The following is a 25,365-nucleotide window of genomic DNA, read 5'->3' on the forward strand; positions in this document are numbered from 1 at the left end:
GTCTCAATGCTTGTGATTGCGTTTCGATGTTCGTGAATCCAGCACAGCACCCCTTGTATAAAAAACTGGTGTCATACCTCTCTTACCATTAAGCTGTGTTAGCGTCCTGTCAACTAATTGCGAGTCGGTTAGTCTGCTAATCGCTATCTGCAGCCATGGCCACCGCCGCCACCGCCATGAACTCCACCGTGTTGGCTGGGCAGGCCCTGCTCAAGCCAGTGAGCGAGCTCTCCAGGAAGGTGAACGCTGGCGAAGCCCGCGTCACCATGCGCAAGACCGTCAGCAAGTCCTCTGGCAGCGACAGCATCTGGTGAGTTCCGTTTCTGCCTTTGCAGTCATCTGACACATACTCCCTCTGCATTACAATCGTAACTGATTTCGGAAAAACTTTGTACACAAGTTAATTGGTGACTACTACTCCACTCTCTTAGGATCAGCACAGTGTAGATTGGGTTTCAGTTTCACTCCTTACGCTCATTGTCAGAAAAACAGAAAAAAGGAAACGCTCATGTTGACGCCATTGGATGTCTAGGTATGGTGCTGACCGACCCAAATTCTTGGGCCCCTTCTCTGGCGAGACTCCCTCCTACCTCAACGGTGAGTTCGCTGGTGATTACGGCTGGGACACTGCTGGACTCTCATCCGACCCCGAGACCTTCGCCCGCAACCGCGAGCTCGAGGTGATCCACGCTCGATGGGCCATGCTTGGAGCTCTGGGATGTCTGACCCCAGAGTTGTTGGCCAAGAGCGGTGTTAAGTTCGGTGAGGCCGTTTGGTTCAAGGCCGGAGCTCAGATCTTCAGCGAGGGAGGTTTGGACTACTTGGGCAACCCCAGCCTTGTGCACGCTCAGAGCATCTTGGCTATCTGGGCTTGCCAAGTTATCCTGATGGGAGCCGTCGAGGGTTACCGTGTTGCTGGTGGACCCCTCGGTGACGTTACTGACCCCATCTACCCGGGAGGCTCCTTCGACCCCTTGGGTTTGGCTGACGACCCCGACACCTTCGCTGAGTTGAAGGTGAAGGAGATCAAGAACGGCCGATTGGCCATGTTCTCAATGTTCGGGTTCTTCGTCCAGGCCATCGTGACTGGAAAGGGACCCCTGGAGAACTTGAACGACCACTTGGCCGACCCCGTTGCCAACAACGCCTGGGCCTACGCCACCAACTTCGTTCCCGGAAACTAACTTCTCAATTTGACGAAATGAAGTCGAAATGTGTACTATAATGTGCAGTTCACTATCCTCTTGCTCCTACTTCGGCTGATAATAAAAATCGATTTCTGACAATTCTTTACTCGTTCTTGCACACTTTGTTGGTCTTCCATTTGATGAGAAACAGCACTATTCTTTGGCCTGTAACAAATCACTTACAAAATTCTTAAGTACCTTCAATCCCCATTCTATGATGCATGTTTTACTCATAACTACTCTTATCAATCTACCGTGCAAACTACTAACCGCACCGCTACAGTCATCAATATCAATCAAACCCATAATCCTCATCAGGGAAACATATTCTTCAATTCTATACATAAACTCTGTCCAAAGAAACGGATATGAAATCCTCTACAATACTAATTCTAGGATACTTACATTCTGGAAGAAGAAAAATGTATAAAAGGCATAAACAACATACCACATCTCATCCAAGCAGCTGGCACCTTCTACTCCATGTAGAAAGATGGTACAGATCATTGCTGCACATTGTCAGTTCTAATTGAGAATAGGTGTCCATTTTTCTTTTCTACCATTATGAAAAGTAACCACTCATCATTATACTGGATAAAACTCTGTGCAAATCGACATAACTGGGTACAATCAGAATACAAGTTGTAAGCTATCTACATTCTACATGATAAATAAAGTGTAGAAAAAAGCTTCTCCCTGTACCTCATCTGATCAATTGAATCATCTGCAACTTAATGAAGAAAGATAGTGAACATAAATTCTGCACATTGTCAATTGTAATGAGGAATACGTATATGACTTTCTTCCATTATCAAAATTATATCATAGCGTTCCTGGTTTTCGCACTACCTCCTCCCATCTTTCCTCCCACCGATTGCGTAAGAATTATTCAACAATTTGGTTGTTTTGAGTAATGCACCTTCCTATTACAGCAAAGATAGAAAAGAGGATAGGTAGGTACGATGCTGGACGGTATATTTGATGACGGCTTTTCACATAATGCATTTGATGTTAATGCTGTGTACACAAATTTAGATATGGATTGTACAAGTACATATCTTGCAAAACGGATTAGGTTATATTAAAAATTCTAAAGTCATATTGCCATATAACAATTTGTATAAATGGCAAAGGGCAACTTAATGGGGACTGTACGGCCTACATACACCTGATACTAGTCTATTCATCTACGAGAATGCAATTCTCCGCTTGTAGCATGGCTTAAGTCTGTCCCGTCCTTCGACACGTTTACTTCGCCAATGCAGCTGCATCTCTGTATTGCTTCCGCATTACCTTCTTGTACTCTGCATTTAAATGTCCCCAAACAATACACAAGAAGTTGTGGGTCTACTGAGATACAAGCTCACTCTTGTACAACCTCAATAAAAAAATATCAAGAACAACTCCGATGGTTTTCAAATAGCCCACAGCTTACTACTCACCTTCTTGGTCGCTCCATAGTGCTGCCGCATAACTATTGAGTGGACTATCATTGTTCGGCTCTGTAAATGTCATCAAATTTCTCAGTGAGCGCCGGATAAAGCTACATCCTTGACAACAACTGTAAGCAGTTTGACCTAAGACAGTCTTGGGAGCAGCACGTACCGCCTAGCAAGCTCTGTATAGAGAGAAGCACTGTTCGCACGTCATAGGCCGAGGACCACTTATCCTGAGAAACAAGCGGAGATGTATCAGAAACCAACCGCAGATAGGCCCAACCAGTCAGCTAAACCAAGATTGAGGGCATTTTACAGTGAGGGAAGGTGTATACATACCTGTAGGATGTCGAGACAGATATTACCGAATTGGTCCACATTCGGATGGAAGCACAGCGTATCGAATTTAACTACAGGTGGCTTGAAAGGGTAATCCGTAGGGAATTTAAGAGTTAATTTGTAAGATAAACCTTCATAGACAGTGCCGTTGCTCCCCTTGATTGTGCCAATCCACGAGAATATGTTATCACCCTCCGGGAAAGCTGAAATCCCAGGATCACCGCTCATCTGCACAATCACAGCGATACATACTCAGATGTCGGAGACAAACAATCCTCATACAATGACTATTGTGTCATTAGAGACTGAAAGCTCCACTGAGCTGCTACAAGTAGGCGTCCAAGATGACTATTAGATTCGAATCTGACGAGAGGAGTTTCCAGCTTAGTTCGAACAGCAGCTCATACACACAAAATCAAAGTTGAAAATTTGTAGAATCGCGTTCTCAGAACTCACTCACCATAAGAGACATCAACTCAGATTGCAACCTGCACAAGGTAGCAGAGGCAGGGTTCGCTAAATCAGAATCAAGAGGTGCATCAACGAAGTCATTCGACAGACGTCAACTGTACGTCAACTAAGACTCTGCTGTACGTGAGCTTGGGGAAGTGCTTGACTGAACACCGCGTTGGATGGCACATAAAGGTCATATCAACAGCATGAACAGCGACATCGTGTCGGAACGAAACAGATTTTTGAGTAAGACTAACACCTGGTTTTCCTACGAGCGGTGCTGCGGAAGGGAAAACCATCTAGTCGATCGATATCTACCAAACATGGAACCCAGGGAGCTACAACGTTAAACATCCAAGGTTAAGCAAGCACATAGAGACTCAGGGTGATAATGGAGGCTAACTGCGCAGGCAAAAGTCACCTGCGGGAGACAGAGTGACTGTCCACGAGCTGCGACGCGGGCTTCGGCAACTTCCCCGCAGCGGGCTGGACAATGCTGCTGCTATGCTGTTGCACGTCCTGAGGCAAATTACCAGCCATGATTTCCACAGTCCTCACAAACAGGAAGAGCCCCCCCGAATATCGGTCGTCTTCTATTAGTCCCTACCTCCGGCAACACGCCAACAGCACCAACCACAGACCAATCGAAATCCGCGTTCACACTCCACACTCACTCGCTGGCAAGGTCTGGGGCACAACAATGGCGGATGAGTCAAGAAGTGGAGCATGAGCACAAGGGCAAGACAGATTGAATGGTTGCGAAGCGCAGATCGTGAAGATCTCGATTCGAAGCGCAAAAAAAGCGAGTAGCCCTGCGAACAAACAAAAGCCGGTGTGGATTGAAGTAGAGATCAGCGCAGAGATCTCGAGTAAGCTGCTTCCATCGGTCGAGGGGGAGGGGGGATTTAGAGCAGCGAGCGGGAGGTGAAGGGGCGGAGACCGAGACGGAGGCGCCAGGAGCTCGCAAAGAGCGCATTCCAAAGCTCGACAAGAAGCGGCGGGTCCTCCCATTGTTCGGACCCCAAAACATCTGATCTGGCATGTATTCTGCCGACGTGGAGACCGACGTGGCCGGTTTCTCCAGGTCTGCTTGCCCCCTGGGAGCGTGGTGGGAACGGCTGGAAATTCTTTCAAATCCGCAGGGGAGCACCGTAAGAAACTCGAGAACAGGCTGGCCGTTTATATGACTGTTGTAGCGCGGAAAGCATTTGAATTTCAAATGCCGTTTTCTGATAATGTAGGCGCCACAAGTGACCTGCAGTTTCTGAACACCTTGATATGCCTTTCAGTGCCACGAATCAACGGCGACGATACACCGTTCAGTGTTTAACGCATCCGATGCCCATGTTAAGTAAAATCGAACATTTGTACTCCTTGTAAACACAACACTGCGAGGAATGCATTGCTACATTGCAACAGTTAAGTTCCTTAGAAACACATATAAACCCATCATTCAATTATTAGAGATTCACAATTTTCTTGTATTGAGACTTGACTTTGACTTGTTCCAAGTAAGCTCATCATTTAATGACAGCGAATTTTGGAATCCATTAGATTGATGATTGACTCAATCCATCGTGTGTTTTTTATGACGTGTGGTTTACTATTACCGTTATTATTGTATCTTGATCACAATAAAATATCACTTCAAATTATGTGTCGACCACTGACCTAAACGTAACAAAATGTAAAGATCGCTTTCGTAAATTATGACATGATACTTGAGATAAATTAAGTATGTTCTACGATGTTCAAACTTGCATTTCGAGATATAATATGTTTCCTTAGTTTGGTTTCATCACTATGCAATAAAATCTATAACTCAACCCATAAGTCAAACCTACAAGTGACATTTTCACAGTTGTATCATTGTATTTTGATATTCAGGTCCTTCATGTATTTGTTCAAGCTTTAAAATATGTTTAAATTTATTTCAATGTTTTTTGTTGTTAGTGAATTTTGAAAGTTGCTTGTTTAAAACATCTGAAACTTTGACTATCATTGACCATAAATATTTTGTTAGAAATGTGTGTGTATGTATGTGTGTGTATATATATATATATATATATATTCTCTTATGATTTTTTTACAATGATGATCAAAGTTTTTTTTTTTTTTTTTTTTTTTTTTTCTTCTGAGGTTTGAAATTTATATATACAACTTTTTGCTACAGTTTTAAATGTTGGCTGTATATTATTTTAGCATCATTATTTTTTTAAATTAAAACCATTTGGACGTTTTATTACTTATTCTTGCTTCAAAGAATCAATATCAATAAATAGGAAAATGCATTTTTAAATTAATGTAGTAACAATAACAACCATCGTTTCTCAATTCAACATCAAATTCGATGTTTTTTTTTTTTTTTTTTTTTATCAAACATAGAGTGTCATAATTCCTATGTATTAGAATGCTTTAATTTGTCAATTGCATATTTAAAATTCATATACTGTGTGTTCACAACACTAACTCGTGGGTCAACTTATTTGTCAAATTGCTAAGTTCAATCCACTTTAAAGATCGTTTGTATTATATATTAATTCAAATAAATCTATTTTTGTCAAATAATATGCATTAAGCGTCATTTCCAAGTGCATTGCCGTGCTGGAGTTACAAGCTTAATACAAAGTTGACTCCAGAACCAGCTCTGTTGATCACGATGGATGAATGAAACTCGGAACGGGCTTATGAAAAACTGTGGGTGTGGTAAGTCACCAATTTATGGAAGTTTTCATCCAACAGTTCCGGGATTTCATTCTTTAGGTCAATTGGCTGGGACGGAAGGGTGTCTTCTGTGTGCGGTGAGGGTGTGCGCGAGATCTCGATTGCCGCTATCGTCTCTCAGCACATCGAAAGCCGGAAATGCAAATTCGGCCTCGAAAGGTGACACGGGCACAGCAAAGGAAGTCAGTCATTACGGCAGGAACACCAGTTGTTGATGATGCAACGTCTGTCTGTAATTGCCGATGGTATTTGTGACAGGGTCGACGCTAGTTGACTCTTGCGAACAATGCCGTTGCCGATGTTGTCGTTATGGTTGTTGCTGTTGGAGCTGACCTTTGTGGTGGTGTTGCCAACGAAAGAGGACGTCGAAGTGGCATGGGTCTTCGTGGTGGCGACCTGTGATAACCTCGACAATACTTCGGCATCACCAGAACCGTCCTTCGTTGACATCAATTGGGCGAGAGCTTCAACAGACACAATAGAAAACTTGCGACAAGACTGGGCATTGAGCAAGATTTTTTAAAATAAACATTCATCTAATTCTAAGACTATGATCAAATCTTAATATTTTAGAGTTTGTCTGCTCGTTTTGGTTGCGATCGTGATGTAATTCAAGGATAGAAGAGATACTTGACAAAATTGTGAGAAGGGAGTGAACAAAGGATTTTTCATTGCCTTGCACAAATTACATACAATTGATTAAGTACAATCTGGAGACCTACATAATTATATGGTAATGTACTTGCCATGCAAAGCCCTTGCAATGCAAGAATTAACAGTTAGGTAGAATTCTAATATGAGGTCTCAATCAAAAGAACATTTGAAGAAGAACCAAAACTTTAACTTGAGGTGAAAATTATGATTTAAAGTAACATCACAATTTGTAGAAAGCAATTGGCAATATGAAATATGTTGTAAGATAGTGATTCAAGCATAATAACATATTCAAATTTAGAATAGCATTAATCTTCTATTAATAATTAACTTTAATTGTTACAAACATATTTACTTATCTAAATAAGAAGTATTAGGTAGAAGATATATGAAGGTAGATTTGATAATAACTTATGGAGAAGCTTTACAGAAGCTTATAGATTCAAAATTGATTTTAAATGTGTTTGTATTTGATTGGTAGGTTAAAAACTTGATAAGTTGGACATGTCTCACACATGTTGGTAACTTGTAATATAAGTTGGCCATGTGGTGTATATGGAAGAAACTTGCATTACAAGTTAGTTATATGTTACACATCTTATAGAATGTTGCCGTGTAGCTCCTAGTTAGATAGTATACATGGAAGTAAGACTGAAGCATTTTTTACTCTTATCAATGCCTTTCTTGTTCTTAGTATTGTTTCAAGAATTGTGTCTCGTTGTCTTTGATAATAGCCATTTTAGTTCTAATATATTACTATCTTTAAGTAAATATCTATTTTTTTTGCGTGACCCAAAAGTGTATTTAGGATTTTATTGGATGTGATTCATATCTTTGACAATAGTTGACTTTAACATATTTATTTTTTACTATAGTAAAATTATTTATACTAATTATATTTAATATTTTTTAAAACATAGAATTAACTTTGAATTTAGATTCTTATAAATTTTATAAGTTTATATTTTGATTTATTAGAAAATTGGTTTCACCAAAAAATAAAATTAACATATTTTGAAGATTTTTGAGACAAAAAATTTGGTGAAAAATAATATATTACCAATATCATTTAAAAAAAAAACGTTCTAATAGTTCTATAAAAGCTTGGAAGAAATAATTTAGTACAAGGTGCAAGTTGCAAAATGTTAAACATATAAATCTCAAAATAAATAAATATATATATATATATATATATATATATATATCCCATTTATTATGGAAATCCAATTGGAATAAATAATCTTCATAGAAAATATTTTTAAAATATCAACTTAAAAATATAATAATAAACTGAATTGGCATTTATGAAATTATAACAATAAGAATGTTAAAAGTGTATTTATATCAAATTAATAGGAAAGAAACTTGAGTAGTAGTTTGTAGACATGTTTTTAAAAGAAAATTTCTATATTATATATATATATATATATATCCAAAATCTAATTCAAATAACAAAACATTGTTTTAGTGACAAATATTGTATTTGAATTGATTCTAATATATTAGAATAATAAAAAAGTGATATAGAGACATAAATAACTTCATAAAATTTATCAAATATACATCAATATTATTATAACAAAAAAGGATTAAATAATATATATATATATATATATATATATATATATATAAAAGAAATAATTTAATATAAAAATATATATATTACTTAAGTAATCATAAATAAATAGAAATTTATTAAGAAGATAATATTTTCTTGAAGAATCATCAAGATTATTTTAAAAATATAAATTAGATCAAAATTATCTTTTAAATATGATATGTAGACATGATCTAATTTAGACATCACGTATATTAATAAGTCCAGGGATGGTTTAAATTTGGCCTTTTAACATACTAGAAAGCTAAACTACTATACTAACTAATAAGAAAGCTGTATTCAACCTTTTTGTTTTTGACATCATATATGTTTATTTTTATTTACTGATTATCTCTGAATAGAAATGCTTACGTTAGTTTATTAAATATGTGTTATGAATGAATAATATCATAACATGAGTATAAGAAAAACAATTAACTATATTTATTTTTTTAAAAAATTATATTTACTATTTCAATCACAATGACTAATGCAAGAAGCTCAAGCATTGCATAGATATCTTCAACAATTTCATTACTTTAAGTGATTTATAAAAAATTAATTCTATTTATAAAGCATCAAGAATTTATCTTCCAAAAGTTCTTTGATTGTTGCAGATGTACATTTCAAAGTTTTAGAAATCAAATAAAAGAAGTAATTTAAGTATAATTTTTTAGTTATTTAATAAAAATAGTTTCAAAATATTTATTAAAATATTTATTGAATTATTTATTTAAAAATAAAAATAAAAAATAAATTTTTTATAAGATAAATTTGATATATTATTAATAAAAAAATATAATGCACTTTGTATTATAATAATAATAAATAAGTTTTAAATCAAGAAAATGATACATATTAATATAAATTTAACAAATAACAATAAATTAATTATTTTACTATAATCCATTAATTAATTAATTAATATTTTACATATTACTATATGATGTTAAAAGTTATCCTTGGCTAACTAAATCTTCAAATATTAAGTAAAATAAATGATTTTGCTATCAATTGTGACAATCTGCTATTTTGATTTTATTCAAAGATTTTCATGGTTGAGTATCAATAATTTGGTTTTTCTTAACAAATAATTTCAAGTAATCAAAACACATACTCAAATGTGGAAGATTTAGATATTATTAATATGCTATTTCAAACTTTCTAATTGTAAGATGAAAACTAATGTCATTAATATAAATTATTCTTGTATTATAAAAAATAAAATTATAACATTGAATATTATCATTATAAAAAATATAATACAGAAAGTAAATTTCTAAAAAAAGATAATGTATCAAAAATCCAAATTTTCCACCAATAAAACAAATCATGAGGATGAATTCTTCTATAACATCATCTTGTCAAGGATTTCTATTATCTTCTCAACCATCTTCTTTATTTTACTAAAAAACTTGTGTAAGAACTACAACTTATACAATTTATATTAGTCTGTAATTACTATAATTAATTTAAAAGAGGTTTTTGTTCAAAGTAAAGAAATATTATTGCAAAAACTTAAGAAATACATTAAAAAATCATAGACATCTAATCATTGGCTTTTGAAATGATACTTATGAAAAATTTCTTATGAAAGTATTTATGTGTGTTTATAATGTTTGATATTATCAAGTCTCTATGTACTTATATTACTCTAAGTTTATTTTGGATAGAATAGTATGATTATTATATGGATTAGATATCTTTTTGATTATATATATTTTTTTAAATAATCAAATTTAAAGTCTGTAAAAGTCAAATTATAATTTTTAGAAAAAAAATCATCGATTTAACTATGAAAAAAAAAATTTGCAATGTATACATCATTCAACCTTTATTCAAATATATGTAGAAAAATTCAATAAAAATGTAAAGAATATTAAAATTTACTAAAAAAGTGATATTATATTCAATAATTGTTTTAATAATTGTGCAATTAATCTTTAAGAGTGAGTTTGATTATTACTTTAATTTATTTCTAACTCAATAAAATATGCACATTGACAAAAGTCTTTAAAATATTTTTATTTGATATTTAAAATTTGCTACATATGCACAATTTTTCTTTGTAAAAGCATTACATAAATCTGCTTGATTGTGAGTTGATTTTTATAGGCTCAACAAGTTGACGATTAAGAATTATTATCTTTTACTTGTAACAGCAAAAGTTTTTGAGAAATGTAATAAAATAAAGATATCTACTCAAATAAACTTATAAAAATATTATAATCTAACATGCATATGTATTTATTTATGTATATATGTAATAATGAATACAATCAATATTTTGAACATGTACAATTGTAATGAGTACAATGTTAATCATTTTAAATTTATAATGGTTCTAGCTAATTTTTTATATTTTATGAATACTGCAGATTTTTATAAATTTTAGGTAATTATTTTAATTTAAAATTAAATAATAATATTTCTAAAAAATAATGATAACGATGACATATATGTTTCGTATAACAAAAATTTAAAGACACTAGAGTATAAGCATAGCTTAAAAATATATATTTTAGAAACTTTTAAGCATATGATTAAAAATATACCATCTTAAATCATGGTGAATAGATGGATTTTGAGAATATTAAAATATCATAGGTCCAAAAAATTAAAAAAATACGTATGATATTTATAAATAATATATATATATATATATATATATTTAAATTTTTAATATTTTAATTTCTTAAGAATATTCATAATTTTCAAAGAAGCATCAATTGTAGTAAGTAAATGAAAAGCCTCTACAATCATCTTTAAATATTTAGACTTTTCTAACTATTAATTAGTATAAATAAATAAAAAATATTTATTTAAATAAATTTTATCATAAGTCTTTAAGCCTAAAATTATATAATTATTGATATCAACATTCAACAAGAAGATTTTAAGAATAATCTTAAAATATTCCATTAGATTTTGAAAGGTTTTTAAAGTTTTTAAAATTATTCCAATGAAAGATTTAAAATGATTTTTAGAAAGTTTTAGAAGATTCTTAAAATATTTTATCACATTTTAGAAAGTTCTAAGAGAATTAAAGAAGTTATTTGAGAAGCTTCCTAGAGTTGCATCATTTTCAAGCAACATAAGAACTTATTAAGAAACTTCTTAATACCTAGTATATATTGGAGTCAAAGTTGAAGAGATCCTCAATCTCAAAATCAAATCTCTTGGATCTTTAGCTTATTCTTTTTAGTATTGATTTTATACTCATGTGGTCTAATTAAGTTCTTGTTAGCTTTTTTATTGAAATTTTTTTGTTTAATTTCTTGTTTGGTCTTCTATATAGTGTATCTATGAAAATTTTTCAAGACTACCATCTTATAAATACTAGAGCTTGATCCTTTATAATAGAAAGTGGATTATCCCTCTTTTTAAAGGCATAAAAGTACTTTAGAGATTGCAGAGTAGCTTCTTCTAAATTGATATTATTTAAAAAATTCTTTTTTCATGATGACTAGAAGTAAAGATGTCAATATGTTTGAGTCTCTCAAGTCTAAGTTAAATGTTGTTTGGAATACATTGAATGCTTTATCTTATAAATTTTTTGAAATTAAGGGATTATTTGTAAGATTTTATGGTAGTATAAGACATGGAGTAATTTAGTCTATAATGCAACTACTTTCTCAAACTTCTATATTCAAAGAGACAATGGCACCTACACCTTAATAAGAAAATTCACCTATTTGATAACATAAAGAACCTTGGATTAGTCCTTCAAAAACATTTAATAGTATATATTTTAAGTTTTAAATTTTTGTTAATTAAATTTAATTAATAACTTTTTTACAACTTGAGCACTATTTAACAAAGGAGTCGCAAGTTGATTTATTTAGAACTTTGATTATAAGATAAGCATTATTTTGATCTGTTCCTTTATTTGAAAGAAATTTCTATTTTTGAATAAGTTTGATATTTTTTTAAAAGCATTTGTAGAAGTATTTGGAGAACATGAAAAGGCTTGATGGACAACAAGCAAGATTTACTCATTACGTCAGAGGTCACATTTTGTATCAATTTATGTATCTAATTTTAAGCAATTGACTTATCACATCAATTGGAATAAAGAAGTTGTTATGAACTAATTCTATTGAAGATTAAAAGATGATATAAAAGATCTATTAATATCATTATCTAATCCTCAAACATTTAGTGAAGCTATTAAAAAAATTATAAAGTATGATAATTAATTAGTTTAATGCTATTAAGATCAATGCTTGTAGATTTTGACAAAGAAATGCATTAAAAATTTGTACTTTGCTACTTCAATAAATATATTACTTCCACATTTGAAAGTTGAAGATATACAAATTGATGCAAGCCAATTCAAAACTCTTACAATAGGGAAAAAGAAGCCTCAGTTTGAGTAAGATCTATGCTTATAATATGGTAAAGAAGGCCACAAATTTGAAAATTATTTAAAAAAATAATATACAACTAAGACAAAGATGCAATCATTTAGCAAGATAAAGAGGCCTAGTAAAATGGAACTAAACTCTCTCTAAGTTCTAAAACCCTTTTAATTTAAAGCAACATAAATTCTATCACAACATAGAATAGATTATACCAAAAAAAAATAAAAATAAAAGAGAATAGAAAAAATAGAATTAAAAAAAATTCAAATCAAAATTAATTAAAAGAAAGAAATCAAAATATACTTGATCAAACATCCGAATGGCCTTGGCTAGTCCTACTTATATTTTGTCCAAGTATCTTGGAACTTTTTAGAATATCCTTAATAATGGACTCTACTAAAATAACCATCCTAAGTCCTTTTATAATGCTCCATGGTAGATCCTTTATAGACCACCAACCTAGCTCAAATTCTAGAAAATTTTAGAAACTTTTTAAAAACAACTCTAACTATCTATCTATATGCATCAATAATATGAATGTTCTATTACATCCAACCAAAATAGGAACCATGTAGTTGAACATTTCAATACCTCAAATTCATTAAGGTCTCTCTTTCTATTAAATGTGCTTATTTTTTTATTATATCTTTATTTTTTGGCCCACAAAAACTTCAAACAAATATTTTATTAGATTCAAGAACGTGTATTTTCTTTTTAGATGATTTGTTTTTCAAATTTCATAAAATTCTTTGAGTACAAAAGTCAAAACCTATACATGTAGAAATAATAGATGGTTGATCTTTATCTTTAAGCAATATTATTGACTAAACTATACTACTAGAAATATTATTTGAGGGCTATAGTAGTAAAATAGTATTTAATATTATTAAAAATCCATTTTATCCTATTATTCTGAGACTTTTGTGGTAAAAAAGATATAATATATTTATAAATTAGAAATTTTATAAGGTTGAATTTTCTATAGAATTTGTTTGAGCAAAATCTATGAAGAAGTCATCAAAAATAAAGCTTTTATTTCTTGGAGCAAAGTCTTTTATGAAGATGGCTAAAAAAGAAATGTCATTTATTATTTATGCAACTCTAGCTCATGAACAAGCAAACTTATTAGTAGCTATCTTAGAGCAATATAAGGATTTTTAAGATATCTTTTAAAAGAGGAATAAGGATATATTGTTGGAGCATTGATTATATGATTGTACTATGAAGCTTTAAGAAAGGACTCAATCTACAACCTATTATAGAATGAGTTTTTGGTATTGAAAAATTACATTGATAAAAATATTGCAAAGAATTTTATTTGGCATTCCAAATCTCCGAAAGATGCATCAACAAAATAATAGTGAAGAATCATTATCCATTATTGTTGATATCAAGGCTTTTGGAATAACTCATTTTGGTCAAGATCTATATCAAAATAAACCTCTATAGTACATACAATTTAGTACAGATTAAAAAAAGAGATGAATGAAAGAAAATATTTTCGATAAGGAACAAATATTTTAAATATAATATCATGCCTTTTGAATTGAAAAATTTCTAGATACATTCCAATATTTGATAAATGATATTTTTTGAGAATTCAAAGATAAGCTTATTATCTATTATCTTGATGATATCTTTATCTACTTCAAGACTCTTGAAGAATATGAAGAAGATGTGAGATTAATCTTGCAAAAATTACAAGATATAGGATTATATACCAAATTGGAGAAATATATATTCTATTAAGTAGAAGTGAAGTTTTTTGGATATATTATATCTAATGAAGGCTTATTAATGGACCCAAAGAAAGTTTAAGCCATAAAAGAGTGAGAAATTCCAAAGACAATACAAGATGTAGAATATTTTTCTAAATTTGTTAATTTCTATCAAATATTTATCAAGAATTACTCCCAAGTTGCTTCTCCTTTCATTCAATTGACATCCAAAGACAAATTGGAGTTAAAATCTCATACTCAAAAGACTTTTCAAGATTTGAAAATAACTTTTATTATAGTTCTAATCTTAATGCATTCAGATTTCATGAAGGCCTTCTTTTTGGAGATTGATGCTTCTAACTTTATACCAAAATTTGTACTGTCATTGATAGAAAAAGATAAAAAATTCCATTCAATTGCATTCTATTTTAAAAAGTTTTCAACTATGGAGATCAATTATGAAATTTGTGATAAAGAGCTTCTTTGAATTGTAGATTCTTTCCAAGAATGAAATCACTTATTGAAAAATGCTACACATCTTGTGGTTGTATATATAGATAAAAAAAACTTGGAGTATTCTATATCGGCTCAAGTTTTGAATTATTATCAAGTTCATTGAAATATACTATTATTTCATTTTGATTTTATGATTATATATTGACTAAAAAAGTAGCAAATACTATCAAATACTTTATCAAGAAAATAATAATTTGCTTCAAAGGCCTAAAAAGCAGCATTTAATCAATAATATACCATTTTCTTGAAGCTAAAATAATTGTCTTTATGCTATATCTATAGTTACACGTGTTGAATCAAATTTCTTAAACAAATTTGTATAGTGTTAGCTAAGGACTTATTAGTTTGTAATATCAACCAATGCCTTAATAACAACAAGTTTAAATTTGTGGAAGATCTTTTGTATTATAAAGATCCTTAATGTATTCTAAAAAAATTGATGCAACTTCATATTCTTCAATCTCGTCATGATTTCCTAGTTGCAAGATATTTTGGATTTAATAAAATATTGGAACTCATTTCTCAAGGTTTTTGGTGGCCTCAAATGTAGAAGACCATGAAGAACTTTGTTCTCTCATGTAACATTTGTTTAAGCTCCAAGAATTCTTATCATCATCTTTATGGACTTCTACAACTACTATCAATTTCAAAGCAACCATGGTCTTTAGTATCAATTGATTTCATCATTGGTCTACCACCATCAACTACATTTGATGCGATCTATGTTATTATGGATCAAATTACAAAGATGGCACATTTTTTTCCATGCAAAAACGTAATTTTCAGAGAAAAAATGAGAAGGCTCTTCTTGATAATACATATTGATATTATAGCTTATTTGATGACATCATTTTTTTTTATTAAGAACCTCAATTTATATCAAAGTTTTAGAATTTTTTATTTGAAATATTAAAGATGGATATCAATCTTTCTTCTGCCTTCCATCTTCCAAACCAATGGTCAGATAAAATAAGTTAATCAAGTTTTAGAATAGTATTTATAATGTATAATCAACTATCAACAAGATAATTTGATCTTATATTTATCTTAATCAAAGTTTGCTTATAATAATATTCTTTATGTTTTGATTTAATAAATATTATTTTATGCCAATTATGGTTATCATCCAAAGCTTGATTTATTACATATACTAAAAGATGAAAATTTAGCCGTTGAAGATCTTGCAAAATAATTGTCATAGCTCTAGACAACTTTAAAGTTCCATTGAGAAGCAACTCAAGATTCTTATAAAGCATCTTCAAAAAAAAATTAAAAAAAATCTCCTACTTTTTAAATTAGAAATAAAATATGGCTTCTTTGACAAAATATTAAGACCAATCAACATTGTGATAAGTTGGACTATCAAAGATTAAGGCGATTTTGTATTCAAAAGTAAATCAATTCAATGGCTTATTGATTGGAATTATCTACATCCATGAAGGCACATCCAATCTTTTATCTTTTTCTTTAAGAAGCTTATTCAAAATTAACTATTTTAAAAAGAATACAACTATCACTGCCTTGCATTTAAATTTATAATCATGTGGAATATGAGATAGAAAAGGTCCTTAATTTTTAGCAATGAAGATGTAAGTTGGAATATTTTATTTATTGGCATGGCTACAATATCAATGAACGTATATAAGAACTAGTAGAAAAACTAATTAATGTGCCACAAAAGATATAGGAGTTTCATTGATGTTATTTTCAAAAATTTAATCTATTTTAGAATTACTTTTCTATGAAGCTACTGCTAGAATATTATATATCTTTAAAAAAAAAAAAATATTACTCATAGCAATCTTAGAATTTAATTTATCTAATTTATGATCCAATATATTGAATTGAATAGTATTTAGAGAGTCTTTGTGTCATAAATCTTAAAGTATAGCTCACTGCTACCATATCAATCATTCCAACTCTTGCAATCTTTGTAAGATCATCTTTAAGATAAAGTTGGATCTTTCCAAGGGAGAAAATGCCATGCTACAATCAAGTCAAACATGAAAACCTTAAAGATGATGCTTAAGCTTTGATTATTTTATTGCAAATATGAAACTAATGTTCTTTATAGAAGTCAAAGTTAAAAGGAGAAGTGATATTAAAGACATCCAATAAAAATATTTTAAGAATATTTTAAAAATATGTTATTAGGTTGTATAAGGTTCTAAAAGTTTCTTAAAATATTTCAATAGAAGATTTTAAAAAGATTCATATAAAATTTTAAAAGGTTCTTAAAATATTCTAGCAAATTCTAAAAAATTCTTGGAAGATTAAAGAAGTTGCTCAAGAAGCTTCTTAGAGATGCTTCATCTTCAAGCAACATCAAAACTTCTTGAGAAGTTTTTTAGGATTACTTCATCTTTAAATAACATGAAAACTTCTTAAGAAGCTTCTTAGGACTACTTTGTTTTCAAGCAACATGAAAACTTTTTGAGAAATTTTTTAATACCTAGTATATATTAGAGTTGAAGTTGAAGGGATCCTCAATCTCGACAATATATCTCTTGGAGCTCTAATACATCCTTCTTCGTGTTGATCTTGTATACATTTGGTTTAATCAAATTCTTACTAATCTTTTTGTTGGAACTCTTTTGTTCAATTTCTTATACAATCTTCTATATAATGTATTTGTGATAGTTATATTTTTATAATAGTGTTTTACTTAATTAAAATATTATATTTTGAACTTTTTTATAAAAAAATTAATAATAAAAATATCAATATAATTCTTAAATAATAATCTTCATACATATGATGAATTTCCTATTGTTATTATATATTTTTAAAGTCCATCGTTGATACTAAAATAATAGAGAGATTTATTTAAGTATTAAAAATGGATATATATATATGTATATATATATATATAATTTAGATTTATGAATCATATATTAAAAAATAGTTGTATTGAACTATTAATTATTATTAAAATGATTAGATAATTTTTTTAATAAATATATTTTTATTTATTTATTTAATGGTAATCATCTACATTCTTCTATTCAAAATCACCATTTTTTTATTATTTATATCATTATATCTCCTAATTTTATATTTTATACTTTTTAAAAGTAAATAATTAAATTTTTATATAATAAAGAAGATAGAGCTAAAAAAATGCTTATGGATTATAATTATTCAATGCAATGTTTTTTTTTTTTAATAATAATTTTTTTATTTAAACTTAGTAATGAGACATAGTTATCTTGTTATTATATTAGTGCTAATCAATCTTATAAAAAGTTGATTTATCAAAGGCTCAGACCATCTTTTATCTAAATATATATTAAAAAAATAAAAAATAAAAAAATTGTATATTAGTTGCAATCACATGAGCCAATTCAAATCTATTATACCTTATATGCTTCTTTCATTAAACTATATTAAAGAACAAATATGTTAAGAATGAAACAATTACTACTACTTCTTATGAAAAAGGATAATATTCAAGAATTTGATGTAAAAGAAGTCAGGGATTTTGGACAATACAAAAATAAACTATAATACTTGATGGATTGATGCAAATATAATATTTATGATTACACACAAAAACAAAATGATAATGTTGCAAATAATAAATAAATAATTATTATATTCATTATTGCAGTTAATATGGTAACAATGATATTTAATTAAATTAAAGATAATATATTTTTATTAACAATACAATGGTATGTAGCAGAGAAAAACAAGACCAACAGTCACTCTTTTCAACAACTTTTTTCCAAATATTTTCTTTACAAAACAAATTTACCCACAATATTCAATAATTTGTACTATAGTTTTACTTTATTTTTTTTGTGTTTAGAAATCATTATTTATAAAAAATACATTTTTTTTTATGAATATATATGTACTTATAATAAATATATACTATACTACTATATAACACACACACACACACACACACACATATACTATAATAATCTATATATATAGAGAAATTAATGTTTTTTTTTTTTTTTTTTTTTTTTGTTTGTTTGTGTGTTGGCCTCAGCATCTCATGTTCCAAATACTGCTGCCTAATCACTCAAAGAATAATACATTCCCCAAGAATACCTGATTGCCATTATTGGGATGCGGTCTCGCAATTTCCTTGGTGTTTCTATATCCCTTAATTATTTATTATATCATCGAGTTAAAGGCCTGGGAACGGTCTCCCCTTCGCAGGAACGGGCAGTTGCCGGTAGACCAGCTACGAAGGGCACGCGTTCCCGAAGGAATGGATCAAAACCCTAGACAGAGAGGCAGGTGGGGAGCGTGGAGGGAGCTGCCCAGCGCAGGAATCTATGTGCTCCCTGGTTGCCGCCCCCGTTTCGAGCTCTCCCGCCATAGCCACTCTCGGTGTGTGAGTGCTCCCCCTCGCTGCCCCACAACCTCGATTCCTCTTTTCCCACGTTTTCTTCAAGTTCTTCAAGCTCTGCAACGACTTGGGTTGCGAGGAGGTTTTTGGGGACTCTCTTTTTTTACTGAGGACCCGCATGGTTGCATTCTTCGTAACTGCTCAAGGTTTTTGATTCTTAAGGACTTCTTTTTTCTAGTTCTGAAGGTGGTAGGAGAAAGCGATGTCGACGCAGCTGAGAGTGTTGTCAAATTCGTAATTGAATGTAGGGTTTTTGGTTTTGTGATTTTATGTGGGTGTTGTCTTTGGGAGATAGTGCTATGAATCTTTGGGGTTTTTTTTCTTTATTTTTTTCTCTCCTGAATAAGTGGCGATGTCTGGATGCTACAGTTAGGTTATGCGAGTTGCGTAGTGAGGTCTTTGTATCCATAAGCAGGTTAGCTGCCGCACTCCCAGCACCTGCTCGACTTGGTCTGCTGGATTTGCAAGCTTTCGTTGCAATGTTCCTGTGTGACTATGCATTTGTGAAATTCACTGTTGGCCAGTGTAGCTGCTAGCGTTGTCTTTGGAAAAATACTTTATTTTTTAGGGCATATGAAGTGAAGAAGGAAATATTTGGCAGCTCTGAAGTAGTTCTACCTGCAGGCCAGTAGAGTTTTTCGCGTTTACTTCAATTGGAAACCGAAACGGTAGGAAAATTCTCCATTGTTGCTTTTTCACTCGGTCTCACGTACGCAATTGTCAGTGGTCATCGCTGTGGCATTTGTGCTGCTTTGAGCCCTTGTTGAGCATCTATGGTGATGACTTAATCCTTCGAGGACCAAGGGACCGGAAATAGTTCCGCCTTCTCTAAAAGAGTGTCACCTTAAACGGTTACACCTTAGGGATGCTGCGTATATTCCTATTATGATACGCAGAAGCCAGCTGTCTGATAGTTGTTCATGCAGCTCTCTTTAGAGCACAAAGAAATTAAGTGCATCGCTGTAGGCATCCTGCATGGTTGTACTCGAAATGTTAATAACTGCATGTACATATCCGTTCATATCTGTACATGGGGTTATTTGCTACAAGCCACATCCGCGACCATTTGAATGTGATCGAGAAATGCGTGCATGCGTTAAATAGCAAGACTTAAATGTCTAGGCTTGTTTATCCTTTGTTCACAGGGGTGCCACTGGGGTTAATTTCAGGTTTATGAAAGCACAGACGCTCGGGAAAGCATCTGGAATCGGCGATGGACGGACCACCATCTAGTGGGGCTTTTACGGGAGCAACATTAGCGGAGAAACTCAACAAGCTCAATGCTTCGCAACAAAGCATTGAAAGTATCCCTGCACGTTCATTAAAGTCGCATAGTCTTTACTTTGAATTCCGTTTTTACTGTGGATTCTCCCCCTAATATTGTACTTCTAGGTTTAGAAAATGGTTGCTCATTTCCTTGTGAAGTGCATTACGCTTGGAAACCTTCACTCGCTTCAGCTCTCTCCCATTGGTGCATATTTCACCGGAAAAAAGCAAAGGAAATTGTGGATACATGGGCTTCAAAATTTCACGAGGCCCCCAAGGAGCAGCGTGTACCTTTCTTATATCTGGCAAACGACATTCTGCAGAATAGCCGGCGGAAAGGTCCCGAGTTTGTGAATGCATTTTGGACTGTACTGCCTGCAGTTCTCCGTGACGTACTCGACTCTGGAGATGAATCAGTTCGTAATCCAGCGTACCGCCTGGTATGCAGAACAGCTGGAATGTTGACATTTAAGTTCCTTAGAAGTTCCAAGTTCCTTACATTGTTCTATTTTTGGAGGATATGCTTGCTCAACTCTGTTGTGTTCTGGGTTGAAGGTGAGCATTTGGGAGGACAGGCGGGTATTTGGTTCGCGTGGTCAGAGTCTTCGTGAAGAATTGCTCGGGAAGAGGCTCCAGTCACCGAAGCAGCAGCCTAAGCAGTCCTCACCAAATTATCAGGTGCGAGTTTTGCTTGTGACGTACGCCTGCCTGCTTTTTATCGCTTTCAGCGAATATAAATCCTAGTATACTTCTTCCATCAGCATATTTGTTCTGTTATTCTGGAATTCCCTCCAAATTGACGATTGCTTTGAACTAACTGTGTTGCGAGGCTGTAGAGTTTTGAAGGGACCTTACTCGAGAGGGTGGCAAGATCATATCAAGCCGCCCATGAAAAGTCTGTGGACGAGTATGGGGCTGTCTCGAAGTGCAATGAAGCTTTGTCGATGGTTGTGAACTTGGAGAAAGAAGCTGAAGCTGCTGGCGGCAATGGTATTTGGTTAACATCATACTGTTGAGTTCTTCTTTTCGGGTTGTTGTATGTGCGTGAAAGAGAAATGATTACTTTTTTCCGGACAATCCGTTTGTTAGTGAGGTGACACTGATTATGAGTATCTTACACTCTTGTGATGTTACGTTTGTAGCTCACATGGTATCAACTTGTCTGTAAGGTTTGGTGGTCCACTTGATAACTACATTTATATTTATGAGGATGGGCTTCGACTGAAATTTGAGAAGTTATTTCTTCTTCTCTTGTTTATTGGTTTAGCTATATGTTTATACCATTTGGCAGGCGATATGCAAGCCTCAGTGTCTGAAGAGTTGCTGGAACAAGAGCTGGTTATGCGGCAGTGTGTAGAACAGCTCGAATCGTGTGAGAGGAGCCATGCCATGCTATGTTCTGATTTGAAAGATGCTCTGCATGTACAGGTACTACATTACTTCTGCCAAAGAGGGTGTGGGTGGTCAGATTTCCAGTTGCAGTTCTTTTCATTTTCACTCATGAATGTTAATCGTTTATGTGCCAAGGATCTCATGTGAAGGTATCTGATGATGGCTAATACTGGCTGCTGGCTTGGATTCGATCAGTATAGCTATGTTTTCAGGGGTGAAAGTGGTAGTTGACATTAAACGAGTGTCTATTTGTATCTACTAGTGTTTAGTCAGTTCATTTTATTAACTATGCACAGTACATGTATGTTACAGGAGAATAAGTTGGAGCAGATTCGGGCACAACTTCAGGTATTTTTATTCAATTCTTTCCTATATGATGTTTGAACCCATGTAGTGCTTTGTAACTGAGTGATTTCAGCATGCAATGTGACGTCGAGAATGTCGATCTAAATTTTTGGAATTATTGGACTTGTTTACAGACAGCACAGTCTCAGCTGCAACAGACCAAAAATGTGCAGCAACGTTTGGCTTCTGGGATCACAAGTGATATCGACTTTCCTGTCGGAGGAGCACCAACCGTTGGATCTGTTGAAGAGGGATCTGCAAGTCAAGAACATGACAATCTAGCATCGAGGGACATGGACACGGAAACCCATATTTCAATGTCAAGTGGATCAGGAACCACTAACAATCCCACAGTTAACGAACTTTCTGCAGAGCCGACGGAGACGAGCCAAGCTCCAACCTCAGCTTTAAGCACTGCTGCCGAGATTGCGGCCAAGTTAGCAGCCAGCTCATCATCAGCCGCCATGCTAACATCAGTATTATCATCATTGGCAGCAGAAGAAGCAGGCAATGGATTGCATTCACCAAATTTCAACATGGATGGGGCGCAGAAGAGGCCAAGGTTGGAAAATCATGTTGACCAGCTACCAGCTCCTGCACCTGTTCCCTACCAGCTGCCCCCGCAATTGTCTCAATTTCTTCAAGCCAACCCCATGATGCCTCCAGGTTACACCTTTCAAACAGCGATGCCCCCGCCTCCCATGCAGAACCACATGATGCTGACTCAGCATTCAATGGGACCACCTCCACCCCCTATGCCCCCAAGTTGCAATCCCATTTATCAATTCCAGCAGCAGCCCTCCCCGTACTACAGCCCCCCTCCACTTCCTGCTCCACCGGCTCCTGCTCCTAGACAGTGAGTTTGTTTTTGGGTAGTAGTCACACTGATTTCGCATTGTACTTGTGTCTGAATGTAATGTAACTTGGATCAATAGCGTGTGCTTTGTTTTTCCCTCACCTTTTATTTCGAGGCTTGGCAGATTTGTATAGCTTTTTTGTACTTATGAAATCTATTCTTATGGAATTTTAAGTGATATTTCAGTTTAAGCAATCAAAATCTAGAATAAAAGGTGATAAATACATGTACACATGAAAGTATGTAAGGGAATGGATGGAGTCTTCGATTTTGCATCGATGTTAAGGCACCGTTATTATTGTTGACAAACAAATGTGGATGGCAGGGTTTTACTTATAAACCAACCATATTGTTATGACTTGATTAACTACTTGATGGTTTTGTATATCCATTATTATGTATTGTGTACATTCAAATTCCATCACCACAACTTTGAAATTGTTACGTGGTATGTTTACAGACACCTTCATGTTTCCATGCTAGTTCTTTTAATCGAACATTTAGAAAATTATCTTTGTGCATAGAGTAAAACAGTAACTCCTACATATTTGTGTTTGTTATTCTATTTTATATGTGAAGTCTTCATTTTACATTGAATCTTTATGCCATTTTGAAGGCTGATATATGCATTCAATTTTCAATATACTTCTATTTGAACAGTTTAATAGTTGTTTTAGACATACAAGTTTATGCTCAAATGGTTTAAGAACTTGCTTCAATCTTGAAAACTTATGTGTTCTACTTTATGCATCTTACTTAAATTTCTTTTGAAAATATATATATATATATATATATATATATACATATACATAATCTTCAAAAACTTTAACAAAAACATATTGAGGCACTTGTAATTAAATGTTTTGGTGTGCAACAATTGTTTTTGAAAACAAATATTGCTATTTTAAAAAAACTTTCTTATCTTATATAAATCTGTCTACTAATTTTATTTTTTTTGCTTGATGACAAAATAGTTATGTTCTAATCTATCCTACTTTATTTTTGTACTTATCATTTGTTTATGGCCCTTATTGACTATCAAATGATTCTTATAACTTACTTAAATATCAACAAACTTTATAACAACATTGATTTGGCTTAGGCTACAAGCATACTTTAAGTTGCTATATATACATCCCAAACTGCTATATATATATATATATATATATATCCAAGCAAAATGGAGGCCTTTAATTGGGTAGTTGTTTGTTATGTGGAGTATGACATCTAGAGACGGGGTTAATGAGCAGCAACCTTATGAGGGTTTTTGGAAGCAAAGCTCTTGGAAGAAAAAATTTGAACTTGAACTTTGTATGGACTAAGTGATTTTATAACCTCAATGATCTTCTTTGGAACCCTACCCTTGCAAATTATGTATCTCTCATTGTGTCATTTTCACTTCTTTGCCCCAACTCCCTTCTTCTCTCTCTTCTTTTGTCTCTTTTTTACTCTTTGCACTTTTTATCTCTTTTATAATGAACCTTCTCCCCCAAGTCTTAAAAAACATGTACAATTCATGAAAAGAGTTGCTCAAAGACATCCATGTGCACCGAGTAGATTGTGGCTATGCTATTATGATTAAGCACTCAAAGAAAGGTTGGCATGTGTGGTATTGTTGTGACCACAACAATGGCTACAAAAGCACCATTTCTAAACCTTGGCAAAAGCAAGAGAGGTCAATTCAAAAAAACAATTGCTTATTTAAGATTATTGCTTATACATCCTTGAGTGGCTCTTTTAGTAAATTGTACATTTTTTTGAATTTGGTGTGAGAAGACTTATTATTAAAGAGAGGGAGAGAGCAAGAGAAAAAAAAAAAAAAAAAAAAAAAAAAAAGACTTAAAAAAAAGAGCAAAGAAGAAAGAGAGCAATAGGGAGTCAAGGCAAAGAAAAAGCGAAAGATGCAAAGAGAGACATAATTTGCAAGTCTAGGGTTCTAAAAAAGAAATATCAAGATTATAGAATTACTTGGTCCAAACAAAGTTTAAATTCAAATTTTTCTTTTGGGGTTCTACTCCCCAAAAGCCTTATACATGAGCTTGCCCCTTGACCTTGCTAGGTGGCATCAAGCTCCATACAACAAACAAGCCATACATCAAATTCAAATCAAGCCTTTGATTTATTTTATTTTATTTTAAAAAAAAAAATAGCC

General features: G+C 32.6%; 3 protein-coding genes across 8 annotated transcripts; 2 read left to right on the forward strand and 1 right to left on the reverse strand.

The window, feature by feature from the left end:
• Positions 1–99: 99 nt before the first annotated feature.
• On the forward strand, positions 100–1,286 carry LOC112283093 (chlorophyll a-b binding protein, chloroplastic). Its single transcript, XM_024521402.3, has 2 exons — positions 100–310; positions 533–1,286. The coding sequence occupies exons 1-2, from the start codon at positions 156–158 to the stop codon at positions 1,182–1,184; spliced, it is 807 nt and encodes a 268-aa protein (XP_024377170.1). The 5' UTR covers positions 100–155; the 3' UTR covers positions 1,185–1,286.
• Positions 1,287–2,244: 958 nt separating this feature from the next.
• Positions 2,245–4,283, reverse strand: LOC112283094 (uncharacterized). The gene is made up of 6 exons (XM_024521403.3): positions 3,837–4,283; positions 3,423–3,450; positions 2,963–3,190; positions 2,793–2,856; positions 2,630–2,689; positions 2,245–2,491 (listed from the first exon to the last, which is right to left on the reverse strand). The coding sequence occupies exons 1-6, from the start codon at positions 3,953–3,955 to the stop codon at positions 2,436–2,438; spliced, it is 555 nt and encodes a 184-aa protein (XP_024377171.1). The 5' UTR covers positions 3,956–4,283; the 3' UTR covers positions 2,245–2,435.
• A 14,956-nt stretch (positions 4,284–19,239) lies between these two features.
• On the forward strand, positions 19,240–23,314 carry LOC112284105 (uncharacterized). 6 transcript variants are annotated; one of them, XM_024523667.3, is made up of 9 exons: positions 19,332–19,500; positions 19,724–19,769; positions 20,524–20,658; positions 20,813–21,060; positions 21,176–21,298; positions 21,457–21,610; positions 21,912–22,048; positions 22,325–22,360; positions 22,492–23,314. In XM_024523667.3, exons 3-9 carry the CDS (start codon positions 20,568–20,570, stop codon positions 23,215–23,217), a joined length of 1,515 nt encoding a protein of 504 aa, XP_024379435.1. In that variant the 5' UTR covers positions 19,332–19,500; positions 19,724–19,769; positions 20,524–20,567; the 3' UTR covers positions 23,218–23,314. The 6 variants fall into 6 exon arrangements, with proteins under 6 accessions (XP_024379439.1, XP_024379437.1, XP_024379436.1 ...); XM_024523671.3 differs by lacking the exon at positions 19,724–19,769 and having other exon boundaries at positions 19,240–19,335; XM_024523669.3 differs by lacking the exon at positions 19,724–19,769 and having other exon boundaries at positions 19,245–19,339.
• Positions 23,315–25,365: the final 2,051 nt, after the last annotated feature.

This window comes from Physcomitrium patens, chromosome 6, assembly GCF_059467195.1.
Source record: "Physcomitrium patens ecotype Gransden chromosome 6, ASM5946719v1, whole genome shotgun sequence".
NCBI lineage: Eukaryota > Viridiplantae > Streptophyta > Bryopsida > Funariales > Funariaceae > Physcomitrium > Physcomitrium patens.

Coding starts and splice junctions, on each gene's coding strand:
- LOC112283093 (XM_024521402.3), top strand. CDS start 156: ATGGCCACCGCCGCCACCGCCATGAACTCCACCGTGTTGGCTGGGCAG. Junction 311..532: donor TCTGGCAGCGACAGCATCTG/GTGAGTTCCGTT, acceptor TTGGATGTCTAG/GTATGGTGCTGACCGACCCA.
- LOC112283094 (XM_024521403.3), bottom strand. CDS start 3,955: ATGGCTGGTAATTTGCCTCAGGACGTGCAACAGCATAGCAGCAGCATT. Junction 2,857..2,962: donor TCTGTCTCGACATCCTACAG/GTATGTATACAC, acceptor CTTGTTTCTCAG/GATAAGTGGTCCTCGGCCTA. Junction 2,690..2,792: donor TATACAGAGCTTGCTAGGCG/GTACGTGCTGCT, acceptor TGACATTTACAG/AGCCGAACAATGATAGTCCA.
- LOC112284105 (XM_024523671.3), top strand. CDS start 20,568: ATGGACGGACCACCATCTAGTGGGGCTTTTACGGGAGCAACATTAGCG. Junction 20,659..20,812: donor TTCGCAACAAAGCATTGAAA/GTATCCCTGCAC, acceptor CACTCGCTTCAG/CTCTCTCCCATTGGTGCATA. Junction 22,361..22,491: donor AGATTCGGGCACAACTTCAG/GTATTTTTATTC, acceptor ACTTGTTTACAG/ACAGCACAGTCTCAGCTGCA.